This window comes from Chinchilla lanigera, unplaced genomic scaffold (assembly GCF_000276665.1).
Source record: "Chinchilla lanigera isolate Chin_1 unplaced genomic scaffold, ChiLan1.0 scaffold00069, whole genome shotgun sequence".
Classification (NCBI taxonomy): Eukaryota; Metazoa; Chordata; class Mammalia; order Rodentia; family Chinchillidae; genus Chinchilla; species Chinchilla lanigera.
In genome coordinates this window covers 7,704,101-7,719,111 of record NW_004955470.1, presented here as the reverse complement: position 1 = coordinate 7,719,111, position 15,011 = coordinate 7,704,101, and the positions used below count along the sequence as shown (strand labels likewise).

Sequence of the window (15,011 nt, the reverse complement as noted above, 5' to 3'; positions counted from 1 at the left end):
CAGCATGAAAGCTGTGGGTTCAGCCCTCAGGCTGAAAAGAAAAAGAATCCTAGTTTTTAATTGTCTAAATACACCGGATAAATTGTCAGCCAGGAGAGGCGGTGTGGGGAACAAAGTCAACTGAGAAATGTAACAGGCAAACGTCTTTCTGTGCATCTTTGAAACCTATAAAAGCATCGACAAGGTGAGTGTTATGCACCTAATATCTACGTTATGGGCATTCTGTTCCTTGAAAGCTTAAAGGACTTCTACAAACATAGCCACAGGGGCTTGTTAAACAGATTTCAGCTCCATAGCATTTGTTGTTTTACAAGTTTTCGGGTTTCTGAGCCTTATATTTGAGTTTCTCTGCCTGCGGGAGATTAAGTTGCTAGAAGTTTATCTTTCCCCCCTCACCTTCATTCCTCAACTCTTCTACCCCTATACCAGTTTACACGACTCATCGTTCTACTGGGTTTTTTCCTCTAAATTCATTATTTTCTACTTTTTGTTGTCTAGTTTCTTTCTTAGAGAGAGAGTTAAATGGTTATCATACATTTTAATTATTTCTACACTTACTTGTAGTCGTATTTAAAGATAGAAACTTGCCTAGTGTATTGGTCACATGCCATGAAGTTGAACTTGAAGTATTGTTATTGTCATTATTTCTTTTCTTTTTTTGTTTTATTTTGTTTTGTTTTGCTTTGAGACAAGGCTTTGTTGTGTAGTTTAGGCTGACCTTGAACTCACTATGTAGCCCAGGCTGGCTTCAAACTTGCGGCAATCCTCCTGCCTCGGCCTCCTGAGTGCTGGGATTGTAACTGTGCACCACCACACCCAGCTTCTGTCATTATTTCTAAATAGTCTCTACTATGGCTTCAGTTTTATTTCAAACCAAGGAAGATAAATGATTAGAAGACAAATTAGTGGTTGTTTAAGTTTTTAATTTTTAAAAATTTTAACTGACATTAACTATATATTTATAAGGTATAATGTGCTTTTTTGGTATAAGTTTACATTGTGGTTACAATGAAGTCAAGCATAATAATAAACCAGCACCTCACATGCTGAACGAGATTTTTTTTCATTGTTTTGACTTGAGTTCTACATTTGTACATTTACAACATTGTGGTTGTACCATGTGGTTTGTACAACTTCCTCTTTTACTGCTGTCATTTTCACAGATGTTTATGAGTCATCTACTAAACACGTTATTCTTACTACATTAATCAAATGTTTTAGATTCTTATTTACTTGTTAAATCTGTTAATACCATACCATACTAATACTTTCCAACACAACTGAGCCAACTCTATTGTCTTACTGTATTACTCTGGTATTTCAAATGGGACTCTTAGCTTTACATATTTTGATGAACTGATATTTGATACATACAAATTTGTATTTGGGGCAGTACTGTAATTTCCATTAGTATAAGGTGATCTAATTTGTCATTTACTTTTTTGGTATCATTTTTGCAAATAATACCTCACACAATTTTCTTTAATCCTTTAGATAATGGATTTTTACATATGCGCCTTTGGGGGGAAAAGTATGTAACTAGATTTATAAAATCCTAACTGGATTTTAATATTTGATTCAATCTGAATAGCTATTTCACCCCTCCCTCCGGTACCGGGAATCAAACTCATGACCTTGCGCTTGACAGGCAGGCTCTGTGCTGCTGAGCTAAATCCCCAGCCCCTGAATAGCCATATTTAACAGAGACTTTGCTTAGATTTTTTTGGAAGATATTTGACATGTTTTATTTTACTGGTGACTCTGTTTAAGTTTTAAAAACTGGGGCTAGACGTGGTGGCCCACTCCTGTAATCCCAGCACTTGGGAGGCTGAGGCAGGAGGATCGTTGCAAGTTAGAGACCAGCCTGGGTTACAAAGTGAGTTTAAGGCCAGCCCGAACTGCATAGCGAGACCCTGTCTCAAAACAACAATAAAAAAAGTTTCAAAAACTAATTTGAACTTCTTTTTCTCTACTTAGATCTCAAAATGGGGACAATATTTTTGATCTTTTTCTACATAAAGGATATAACATGATCATTTCCCCTTCTCCTTTAATATTCTTTCCAGTAGGAGCTAACAACCCAGAATTCCTGACCTTTTTTAGCAGTAGTTTTATTTTATGCTTTGTCTTTTTCAGAAATCAGTTTTACGTTTTTATTCCCTGTCCATAAACAGCATAATCATGCTCAGGGCCAGAACCCCAGTGTTCCGTCTCCCCTATGTTTCAAGTTTTCTTAATTTTTATCTCAGTGACTTTCCTGCTAAACTCAGGTACGTCCAAAGCTGGAAACCAGACCTGTATGAGATTTGTCTTCACCTTGAAATTCAAAACACTCACTTGAATATGCGGCTGTGATAAGCCTGCCCGGGGGGATGCCAATGACTCTCCTTGCTTTACTCACCAAGTCGTACTTCAATGGAATTATTCTTGGGATAAGTGATCGTAGGGATTCTTCCTCCAGGTCTACCACTCTCTCCTGAGAAATCACACCCATAGGAAATTACGTTAGAATCACATACGATGCATTCCCAAATACTTTAACACAATCCTGTGAAGCATTATAGACTTTCAATAAACACGGGTCAAGAAAAGAAGATCCATGATGTGGCGAAGCACCACTCCATAAGTGCATGTTCTTTCAAGATGAAATTACTGAGTTGCTGGGGGAGCGGGGAAGGAAAGAAACTAGAAACTCAGCTGGCAAGAAAGTTCACTTCAGCCATTATCTATCTGGTTTAAATGTAAACCAACAGGATGCTATAATAAAATTTCATGACTTGAGAACATAAATATATCTTCCAAGCTCTGGCTCTAAGCCAAGCTCTGGAAGAGTTCCGAGATGGGAAGAGACGATGACCTGAACTTGCTGTTCTTTTGAGTTCCCTCCTCCAGCCCTGAATTTCCATGTTGTTCTATTATTCCCTCTTCCTTATTCTTCAGCTCTTTCACTCCAGCACCTCCAACTTTACCATGGCCTCTTTGTATTGCCTAGTCCTTTTCCTCTCCTTCCCTACCCCATTTAGCCACCAAAATCTGGCACACTTGCTCAGTCCCGTATTCCTCATATAATTGGGGTGGGATGTGGAAAAGTTGAGAGAAGCTGGAAAACATCCAGAAACACGTGGTGTCTGTAGTGGCCAAAACATCTGGATAGCCCACAGACTATTCCAGTTCGGCACTCCCCAAGACAAGTTACCACCAGCTAGTCAACGGACCTCTGCTCAGTAGATCACACATGGAAAATCCAGGAGTCCCTGGGTTGTCCGCTTGATCTCAGGTTTCCCTTTCCCTCATTACGCTGGCTCACCCCCCAGTGAGGACGCCTCTCACTAGGGGATCGGCACTCACCTCTGCCTCGCCACCCTCTCGGACCACAGGCTTCAGTTTTCCTTATCCCTGTACCCTCTCCGTGCCTAGCACAGGACCTGGACCCAGTGAAGGATCCCTAGAGGACCAAGTGAAGAAGAAATCTCCACGGTCTCCCACAGAGTGCAGCCTCCCAGACTCTCCTGGGATCAGAGCAGCCTCTGCATGGCCTCCCACATCCATACCCTCTTTAATCTCTCCTGCTTCACACCATCCCAAGGCTCACTTCTTTTATCACAGGTGCACCCACCTGGGACCTTTGGGGGGCCACATGGTGATGCCCCCTGAACTAGCCCTTATTCAGCACCGTGCCTCCCTCCCCCATCTCACAACTGCCATGCTCTACTGAGATCTGCAACACATCCAACATAAGCCACAGAGCTGGACACATTCACACCTTTGCCTTACTCCGTTCTCTCTGCCCAGTGACCCCTTGTCATTGTCTTTGCATGGAGGTCAAGATTATCCATCCTCCCAAATGCTGCTGAGAACTGTGTCCACTCAGAAGCCTTCCAGATCACCCACTGGCCACCCCATGACCCCTTTGAAGTCTTTTCTGTTCCTCCAGGTCCTAGCACATGATGCTAAAATGATCCCTCTAAACCTCTGGATTCATTCTTACCAAGCCAGGAGTTTCTGTACAGATGAAACAAATGGGTTTTGTTTGTTTGCTGTTTTTTCTTAAGTTTTTTCATTACCATGACCTAACAATAATGCTTGCCAGATAACGGATCACGAACAAGTGTTTGAACAAGCATAAAATGTAGACTGTTGGACGCATGGTCTCCTTCGTTCTGCCTTACAAATTCCACCCTTCCAAAAACTCTCCCAGCTGCCCATATGCAAATAGAGCATTGCAGAAGTGACAATAAACAGTCAATAAACAGATCTGTGGCCAGGCACAGGGGCCAGGATCCACCATTGACCATGGCTTGACTGGGAGACCCCAGCCTCTTGGGAAGCCACGGCTGTCTGGACCCCTCCAGGTGACAGCACCAGGCACTAGTGAGATACCCAGTACTGGGAATTATTGACAAACTTCTGTCCCTTGAATGAGCAGGTACAGAAACAACTGTCTACTGAAGAGCAAGCAAAGGCTGTGGACACAGAGAAGTCCCTGGCCCAGCTATCTAGAAGGGAAAGTGCCTGCCTGGGTGCAGGAGACTTCTCGCCCTGTGTCCACACCAGGAAGCGCTGTGAACTTCCCTGAGTTGCTCTCTCCTCGGCCTCTGGAGAATGAAGCGGTCTGGCTACCTTAGTTTCTTCTACCCATAGGATTTGCCTTTGAAATCTGCAGAACATGCGTTCAGGAGAACTGTCCATCCTGGGTTGGTAACCAGAGCCTCATGGGAAATGGGTCTCCCAGAACCACGTCAGACACCTTGGATCATTTAAAGCCAGAGCCAGGGGAGGTCAGCGCTGGGATGGCCATTGAAACCTACCACAGTGCAGGTTGAGGACAACAGGATCACAGTAACATCTGCCACACACTGAACGACAGCCCTACACCCATGACTTCACTTTCTGAGCACAAACAAACCAAGCGTTTTGAGTGCTCTTTTCTGAGATGGGAAAATTCAGCTGCTCAAGCCCTCCTGCCTCCTTGTTCTTACCTTCTGATCAAACAGTGACTAATTTGAGATTTTGCCAATTTTGGGGAAAATCAAGGTCCAGGTCATTTCTGCCCACAACATGAAACCAGCCAGTTCACCCGAAAGGACAGGAAGGCAGTGACAGGTGTGTACATACTTACTGATGCTCACAGTGATCCTCTTTAGAACCTCATATGGATTCCCTGGATTCCCCAGGTGCGTCAGCTTGGCTGTGCATGTGTAGTTCCCCTCGTCCTCTGCAGACACATTGTACACAAAAAGCTTCTTTCCCGAAGGAACAAACTTCTGTTGCTCCCTGGTAATCTCTTTACAGTCCTAAATTTCAATAAAGCATTCCAGTCAATGAGTATTTGGGCATACTAGTTGGACTCCTAGTTACCTCCAGCCTATGAACTACAGGGAGACAAGAAATCTTGTGCTCCCTAGACTTTGTTATTTACCATCTACGCAGAAGGTTGTTGATAGGTAGGTAGGTAGATAAGAAGATAGATAGATAGATAGATAGATAGATAGATAGATAGATAGATAGACAGATGATAGATAGATAGACAGATATGATAGATATGGATGGATGGATGGATGGATGGAGAAAACAATCCCTTGCTCAGTCTGTGTGTGTGTGTGCATGCACGTGTGTGTGATCTCTCTATATATGGAATCTATATTTGTATCTATACAACATCGTCTACAGATGTTGACAAAGAATACTTTATGGGGCCGAGTCACACAGGGTCTTGTCAGGAGGGCAAGAACAGGCAGGAATGTTCCCACCACGTGGCCAATCTCTACCCGACTCCCACCAGCCCAGGTGAGTCCCGGCTGCTTCTACCATGTTGCAGCCCCAAAAACAGCTTCTCCACCGGTTGGGGTTTTAATTTACAGAATCCAAAATAACTCTTCACCTGCATCCTACGTGGAGGCCTGAGCAGCAACCAGGTTGCAGAGAGAAGGTGACCTATGGCATCTCACATCACCCACTGCGTTGGCAAGGAGCAGCCTCAAAGCCAGCCAACACGAAGACCAGTTCAGCTCAAGAACGCCTTTTCCGCTTGTCCTCCTCAGCCAGCATCCAGAGGCTGGACTCCCCACTGTCAGCCTCTCAGAAGCTCACACACTCGTGCTGGTCCCACACCTGCTGTTCATGGGCCCCGCCCGCTCCTCTGTCCTATTCCACTCCGCAGAGCACCTGAGAGCACCTGCCCGGCCGGCCAAGTGTGCCTCCTCAGTCCAACACCTGTGTTCCTGTCTTTCCCAGCACCATGGGGGAAGACAGTGCTGTCCTCAGGAGACTCACAATCTAATGCATAACACAAACACACACACCCTGATGAAATGAAACAGTCACTGCACAAGTGTTGAGCTCCCTTCCCTTAGCCAACCATGATTCAGTTCGCAACCAGACCCCACCATCCACCCCAGAGCCCTGTGAATAAGCTCATGGGACAGGACGGAACTCAGCGAATATGGCCAGAATGAGTGTTTATTTACAATGCACACAGTGACTGCCTAGAAGTCCTACACTGTCTCCCTGTAAGTACCCTACAGGGGAAACCAGGTTATCATTGGACAATTGCCCACCAAATAGAAAAACAGTAACTATTCACCCACTTCTGATGGACTTGTTCTTCCCTTTGTGATAGGCAAACATTTACTCATATCAATGTTTGGACTTGCTACCTAAAGGCCATTCAGTGGCAGTGACTTGGACGGCCCCTGTTCTCATCCACTGGGGCATTAAACTCTACAAGACTCGATTTTCATTTTAAAATTTGGGGGCCAACGTCTCACTGCCAAAATTCAAAATTAAAATATGAATAATAATAGCAGCCAATATTTGAATGTCTCTTATAGTCCAAGAGCTCAGAAGAACACTCATAACCCAGCATGTACAGTGTTCCAGGGATACAAAATACCCCAGAGCACTGTGGCTAAGGTGCAGGGATAGGAAAGACCAATGGAGATAAAACTAATGAGACAGCTCAGGGTCCAGCCAGAAAACCGTAAAGACGGGTTGGATACCTGAAGCTTTAGGGATAGGAAAACCAAGATGATCAACTGATGCATAAGGAAAGATTACAACACGGCCAATCTAATGATCAAGAAGCAATGCTATTGCCACAGATTAAGGCTAAGTAGAGCCTGAGTAAAACTGGACAGTAGAGACAGAAAGAAAGGACCAAAAGAACAATAATTTGAATCAAACAAAGCCTAAAACTAGCACTTTAAAAGCGCTAGTAAAACTGATAAATGCTTAGGAAGAATAATTAACAGAGAGAAAGCAGAAATATATGACACTAAAATGAAAAGGGAAAACTCACAACCAACCTGTGAATGCCAAAAAGACAGCAAGAGTACAATTTCAGACTTTCATCTCAATAATTTAGCAATTAACAGGTGAAACAACAATTCCACGTAAGCACAACATGCTAAAATGCTACAAGAAGCAGCGACTCTGATTAGTTCTTTAACTACTGCGGATAATGAATACGTAACCTAAAACTTTCCCTTAATGAACGTTCCGGTGCCAGCTGGCACCATGACACCCTAAAAGCAAATAAAAAATAAAACTAATCTTAAACATTTCTAGAAAAAAGAAAAATAAAACTTAATTCCACTTATTTTACAAGGCCAAAAATTACTCATATCAAAATCTGACAAGGATATAATAAGAAACAAAAGTTACATACTAGTATCATTCATCACGCAGGAGCAAAATGTGAAACAAAAGTTAGCAAACCAAATCTGGCAATGAAGTAAAAGGGCTACATAGCAAGTTGAGTTATTCCAGGAATACAAAATTTATATAACAGTCAGAAAACAATTCTTGTTACACAACATGTCAAATAAAAAGAAAAATTATGTGAAAAGTCAAAAAGATATTTTATAAAATTTAACACCAATTCATAATAAACATACAAATATACTAGGGAAAGTTGCCTAAATTGATAGAGTATTTCTTAATATCTTACACATCATTGTAATGGTAAAATGGTGAAAGTTTTTGCTTCAGTATAATGACACAAAAGACTGTGACTGCTACATCTGGGTAGCAATTTATATAGTGGCAAATAACAATTCTAGAGCAGTAATAGCATTGAACTAGAGAGATAACGCCAGACGGGCAATAGCGTCCAAAGTGTTCTGGAGATACCAGCTTGCAAAACAAAGAAGGGAGAAGACATGAAGTTACAATGCTAAAAATGGAAGAAATAAAACTGCCCTTAACCTGCAAATGTGACTGTGTATCTAGGAAATCCAAGAGTCTACAGTTCAATTATTAAAGTAAAGAAATGAGTTTACCGAGGTTGCTAGAGGTAAGAACAATGTACAAAAATGAATTGTGTTTCCACATACCAGCAACAAACGGAGCATAAAAATACAAAAAGCATACCATTGTAATATTACCAGAAAACCTCAATTTCCCAGGAAATTATTAGATTTCTAACAGGACATGAGTAAGATATCTAGCAAAAATTATAAAATGTGCTTGTGAGAAATCAAAGAAAATAAAATGGAAGGATACATTTACAATTTACAAGACTTGAAATTATAAAGATATCCACCTCTGCTAAATTTAATAACGGAACACAGTTAAAATTTGAAATATAATTTTTGTGAAAACTGACACACAGACTCTAAAACTCACATGAAAATTTAAAGGACTGCAACAGATAAGATAATCTCAAGGGAGAAGGACAACAGGTAAAAAGAAGTTCACACATCTAGACTGACATATAAACCCAGTAAAATTGCAATCAAGATTTCAGAAGTCTTTTTGTGAAAATTAACAAGTTCATTATAAAACTGGCATTACCTAATGCCACAATAATTAACGTGGCTAACCAAGTGGAACAAAACACCACTGAGGGTTCAGAAACTGACCACATGCAAATAGCAATTGCATTTAAGCCATCAGAGCATGTGCAGCAATGTAGGTAGAGAAACTATAAATCTGTACATGAAAAGATTAAACTGAACCTATGCAACACCACATACTTAAATACCAACAGAAAAGGAAACAACAAAATGTCTCAAAGGTAATATGGGAAAAACTTTGAGACAGGAAAAGGTTCTTAAACAGTTCACAAAAACCTCTCATCAGAAAGGAAAAATTAATAAATTAGACTACATTAAAGTTAGGAAACATGAAGACTAATTACAAGAACAAAAAGAGCAAAGACTAGGGTTACTGACACCCAAGTATGCAAAGAGTTGCTGTAAATCAACAAGAAGTAGAAAAGAGGCTCAAACTCTCCACAGGCCACATGCAGGTCACCACTCTTTTGTGTAAACAAAATGTTATGGGAACACACCCATCCCCCGTGCATTTCCACTCCACCTACAACTGCTACCAAACAGAATTGCATCACTGAAACAGACTATCTGGCCTGCATTGCCCAAAATCTTTGCTATTTAGCTCTTTACAGAAAAAGTTTGAGAACCTCTAGGTGAGACAACCAAGTAGGAAAACAGACGAAATACTTCCACAAGCACTCCATAGAAAGTATTACACACATACACACACGCGCTCATATCTAATGGCCAATACACAAACTTAAACAGATCAACACTATCATTTATCAGGGAAATGTTAATTGAAACCAAAGTAGGACACAACTGCTTAGGCATCTACTGGCAGAAGCTAAAAATACTAGGACTGAGGGTGTGGTGTGTGGTTCAGTGGTAGAGCACTTTCCTGGCATACCCAAGGCCCTGGGTTTAGTCCCCAGCACCACACATATAGACAAAGACTAAAAATACCATATGGTATCAGATACAGGAATAAAAATAACTCTTACTCGCTGTTGATGGAACTATAAATTGGCACACCAATTTGAAAATCAGTTTGCCACTTTCTATAAATTTTGAGCACCTTGCCTATTACCCAACCACTTCATTCTTATATAAAATTCCCCATAAAATTATATGCATAAGTGAACCAAAAAGTATGTATCAGCTTTACTTATAATACCCCCAAATCGGAAACAACACAAAAGTCTGATGATGATGATGAGATACTATACAGCAATGACCATGGAGGAGCCAGGCAACTCTCACCAGTTCACTATTGATCCAGGGAAGCTACACACAAAATTCTATGCAAAATATCATCCAAATTAAACAGAATCTAAACAGTGCAAATCTAATGTGTGACGGTATACATCAGGAAAGTGGTTATCTTTGGGAATAAGTTGAGAATAGTTTTCACAGGACAGCAGAGGTGAGCAGGCTCCCATGTAATTTATGTCTCGACCTTGATGGGAAAGGGTAATTAGAAGATATATCCTATTCCTGATAATCCACCAGGCTTGTCTGCTTCTGAGTGATGTATTTTCATGTATACATTACACATCAAGGAAAAGACTCTTTCAATCCATGCCAAACACTGTTATCCAAGACATAGAAATACATAAAATCTCCTACAAGTCAATAAGAAAAAGTGAGAAAAGCATTATAGCCGAAGATGCAGTGGGTAGTACAGAAGAGGATTCAGAAATGGACAGTAAACACAGAAAACGTGGTCACTCTCACTAGAAACCCCAGGCCCAGTGGACCATTGGTACCTGCGAGGAGCTCAAGCCCAGCAAAGATGCACAACAGGACAGATATGGGACACTCATTTCCACATTCTTGTAACAGAGGAAACTGGAAACAACCTAAATGCGTAGGACACATGCAACAGAGAAGATCAACAAAGCCAAACATGGACTTCTGGAAAGGGTGCTGGAACTGACCAGTCTTTCATGAAATGAATCAGGTACCTGCGTGTGAGAGAGAGAGGAAGAGACTGTACACACAGAGGGACTAAAAGTCAACCTTACTGTGAAAAAGACAATAAAAAAGAAGAGATGACAGCTTGTCAGCATAGAGGAGACCTCTAAGGTAGTGGCAACTTCTGGGAAAACAAAACTTGCTCGACAAAAAAGTAAGGTGTTTGTATAAATCCCATAAAGAAAACTCGTGACCCGGACCGTGGGCCTGGACGGCACTCACGGGTGGGGCGGGGAAGCCTCTGTCTCAGGTGGGCCAGCTGTGGGGAGCCGTCTGTGTGTCAGCACAGACTGGAGGAGTGAGCGGAAGATGTAGGAGGAGGCTGTGTGTGTGTACAGAGGAAGGGCTGGAAACCCGCACGGGATCAGAGACGAACAGCACCAGGCACAGACAAAGGCATGATGGGATTTCCAGGAGGTGGCTTTGTATAATCTTAATTACTGGACCACTGTCAGAGAGTAGCCATTCCAACAAGCTAATTAATATCGGGCAGGAAGAGAACAGCCCTCAAAATAAGGGCAATTGGAAGGGGGTACAAATAGTACCAATAAGCTTCAAATAAGGAATAATTAGTGGGGTAATGTTATCAATAGCTAAAACTAACAAATGTTAGGCACACAAATCTCTTCACCAAATTTCCCCTTAAAAATCCAACTTGACCTAGAAAACAATAAATAGAGTTTTGAAAAGAGGAGAAAAGGTATCAACAGAATTTTTTTTCTTACCTTGTACCACCTGATGGGACCCAAAACACAACTGTCTGGGAACTCCAGGTAACATTGCAGACTGCCAGAGTTGTTAAGGTATAATATTTGATTGAGATCGGATAAATTTGCCGAGCTGCTTCCGGAGTGGACACAAGAGTAGCTCTTTACAACAGTGATGTTAACGTGTATTCTGCAGCAACTCTTGAAGTTCCTGTGAGAAAATCGCAGCGTGAAACCCCATACACTCTTATGCAATCAAAAACCCAAGCAATTCTGTTTCTCTTCACATCTGTCCAAGTCACACTCAAGGCATGGTACAAACCACCTGCCTCACACAGAACAACACACAGCCAACAACGCATCCATCAGGAGAGACACATGGGGTTTCCACAGGGGCCACCTTAGCCAAGAGAGCAAAAGGAATGTGGCCAACTATATTTACAGAACCAAATACAGTACAAGATCTGTCCTGGTAAGGAAAAAATTACATGAGTCATTGAGGGAACCACTGACACAACTCAAACACAAACTACAGAGGAAAGTGCTATCCAGGGCCTGAGTTTCCTGGGTGGGATTACTGCACTGTGACCAGGTTAGAGAACGTTCTTGTTGATAGGAAGTATACATTGCATCCTTAAGCAATAAGATGGGTACGATGTGTACAACTGAAATGGCTTCAGGTAAAAAAAATAGAGAGACCTGCATATATGGAAACAGAAAATTGTAAGGAAAATGGAAAATTTTTACTTTAAAATGAAAAATCTAGGTAAAGGATAGACAGGAGCTTGCTATGTTATTTCTCAAACTTTATGTAAGTCTGAAATTATTTTAAAGTGGAAATGTACCCTTTACTGAGTATACATCACATCTGGAGGATCCATGCTTGTTTTCTGCCTCGGCACACAGTGCCTTGGTGTAATGGCTACGAAAGATGATTCCTTTTCATTTCAGAGCTCCCAGACTGAAATATTTAAACCCAGTTCTAACATGCAAATGGATTTACTGATATATGATCTCCAGCTCCAGTTAATAATTCACAGTCCACCAAAGGTGACACATCTGCGGCACGCATGCCACAGCGGGCTGTTTGTTATCACTGAAAGCTCTAAAAGGTTTGCTATCACTGACCTGCACAATCAGTAAGTCATTCTGCACACCAAGTCTGCCGGATGGATGAAAGCCAGGAATCTGGCAGGACTCCAAGTGGGACCATGAGCCACTCTGAGACACAGAAAGGGGCCTTCTGGGCCCAAAATAAGAGACAGAATGGAGTAGCTGCTTCATCCAGGAGCTCTGTGTATTTCTATTTCATCAGTATGCAGCCAGGATTGCTTCCAGTTCACAGATAAGAAAACTGAGGCTCATAAAGGTCAAATAATTTGTAAAGGTCATGTAAATTAGTATGATAAAATTGTGGCCCTTGGGCCAAATTTAGCCCAGGGATGTGTTTTATGCAGCTCTCACAGAGTTTTACAAGTTGAATAGTCACACACACACACACACACACACACACACACACACACACTGAAGCAGACAACTACCCGTGGCAGGACATGTGCTTTCCAGTGAGCACAGTCCCCTCCTGGCTTGGCTGCCTCCCACCAACTTTACTTCCAATATCCAAACGCTGAAAGCAACGCAAAAGGCCCGACAAGCCCCGGAACTCAGTGACACCAGCTCCCAGCGCAGGGCCTGGCGCGGGGTTTGAGCTGGCACCATGCTTCCTGAAAGCAGATTCCTCATGAAAGAGTCCCCAAGAAGCCCGACCCCACCCCACCCTGCATGTGCCGCCTGTCACCAGCACTTCCAAGAAAGATAGCAGCAGGCACATTGGTATCAACACACTTCATAAGCTGGCCTGTCGTGAAGCAAAATTTCAAGGGTAAAAGATGCATTTCGTGTCCTAAAATGGTGTACAAATCTATTTAAAGTCGATTTAAATCTATTACCTAGTCAAGGCATTTCAAACGTGCTCATTAGAAATCATTTTATCACAACTATAAACCTATGCCATATTGTCTCACTGCGTTTTCTAGGTTCATTGCAAATGCTCTTAAAAGACAGATACAGAGGGAGATGGATTCCATCCTACTTTAGATGAGAAACTTACTTTATAACACACTGGTACATCCCGGAGTCCTCTGCTCTCAGAGGAAGAAACAGCAGCCAGGTCCGCTCCTGGTGAACTCTCCACCTTATGTTCCTGGAGAGCGGGGTGCTGCTGGGCGCTTTGTACCACGTCACATTCACGTCCCCAAAAGTCAGGGAAGGGGCTGAACAGTTAAAAGCAAAAGGCTGGTCAGCTGCAAGGACCTCCTTGATCGTTGTGTGATCCTTGCACGCACCTGGTCAAACGAGGACGAAACAAGCACAGTGAGCCTGGGAAGGAAACGCAAGTCTTGTGTATTGGTCATGTTAATAAACTCCTCTTCAGCTTTCTGGCCAAATTATAATTTCACCCGGGAGTCTCCTTAGGCTGGGAGTAAGCAGAATTCCACGTTCTTGAACTGCATCCACAGCGCTGCGCTCCCTTGGCGCCCTCTCACAGCCCCGCCAGGGATTCCCCGCTTTCCTTCCTATTCTTTTCGTCTTCGAGGGTGCGCATCTGCGGTGCGTGGTGCTCACATTCTTTTTTGTTTGTTTGTTCGGTTTTTTTGGTTTTTCTCCGGTACCGGGAACCGAACTCACGACCTTGCGCTTGCCAGGCAGGCGCTTTTGCCGCTGAGCTAAATCCCCAGCCCACGGCGCTCACATTCACCGTGACTTGTACATGCACATGGCACATTAATTCTCTCTGGCTCCTTCCCCTTGCCCGCCTCTTGGTCCTCTTCTCATTTGCAAAAGACCGACCTCCCCGTTTCCTGTTATTTATCTTTTATTTTGCTCTTTCGTTTGTTTATTCTTTGGGTTTCTCACAGAAGAGAAACCATGTAATATTTAATCTTGTGTGTCTGACTTATCTCACTTAACGTTATGGTCTCGAGCTGCACCCATTTTCCTACAAGTAGCTCGTGTATCCTTCTTTAGGGCAGAGCAGTGCTCCACGGTGTGTAAATACCACACGTTCTGTATCCACCCCTCTGCTGATGGAAGTACGGGCTGCCTCCAAGACTGAGCTATTATGAGTTGTGCTGCTATAAACGGCTCCGCGTACAGCTAGAGCGAATGGAATGTCTATTTTTAGTCTTTCATGGAATCTCCACCCTCCACCCCTCCCCTGCACCTCCCTCCCTCCCTCCCTCCCCTCCCCCTCCTCCGAAAGGAGGCTCCTAGTTCTGTTTTTTATGCTCAGCACCTGTTTCTCCGCCTTAACAAAAAGCCATCTCAGTCCGTTCTACCAGGTTGCTTAGTTTTTCGCAGAACTGCGTTCTGTCGGCGGTTTCCTCCGTCCCCCCTGGATCCTGGATCATCGGATAACCCCGAGGCGCGGGAAGCGCTACCTAAGGATCAGCCTGCGGCCCGGCCTTTGGGCTAACTTCCCCTCCTCACAGCCGGCGACCTTCGGGGCCGGCGCGCGCACCCTGCCGGCCGTCGGGGGCAGCGGCCGGGTGGC

General features: G+C 43.0%; 1 protein-coding gene across 3 annotated transcripts in view; it reads right to left on the bottom strand.

Annotated features, from left to right (window-relative positions):
• Positions 1-15,011, bottom strand: part of Il1rl2 (interleukin 1 receptor-like 2) — a 38,690-nt gene that overhangs the window by 22,947 nt on the left and 732 nt on the right. For 2 of the 3 annotated variants that reach the window (XM_013522820.1, XM_013522822.1), the window contains exons 2-5: positions 13,569-13,803; positions 11,477-11,669; positions 5,120-5,294; positions 2,402-2,476 (exon numbers count right to left, since the gene is read on the bottom strand). In XM_013522820.1, the coding sequence (XP_013378274.1) occupies positions 2,402-2,476; positions 5,120-5,294; positions 11,477-11,669; positions 13,569-13,803 (678 nt within the window). The remainder of the gene's footprint in view (positions 1-2,401; positions 2,477-5,119; positions 5,295-11,476; positions 11,670-13,568; positions 13,804-15,011) is intronic. The other variant, XM_013522821.1, reaches the window with a different exon arrangement.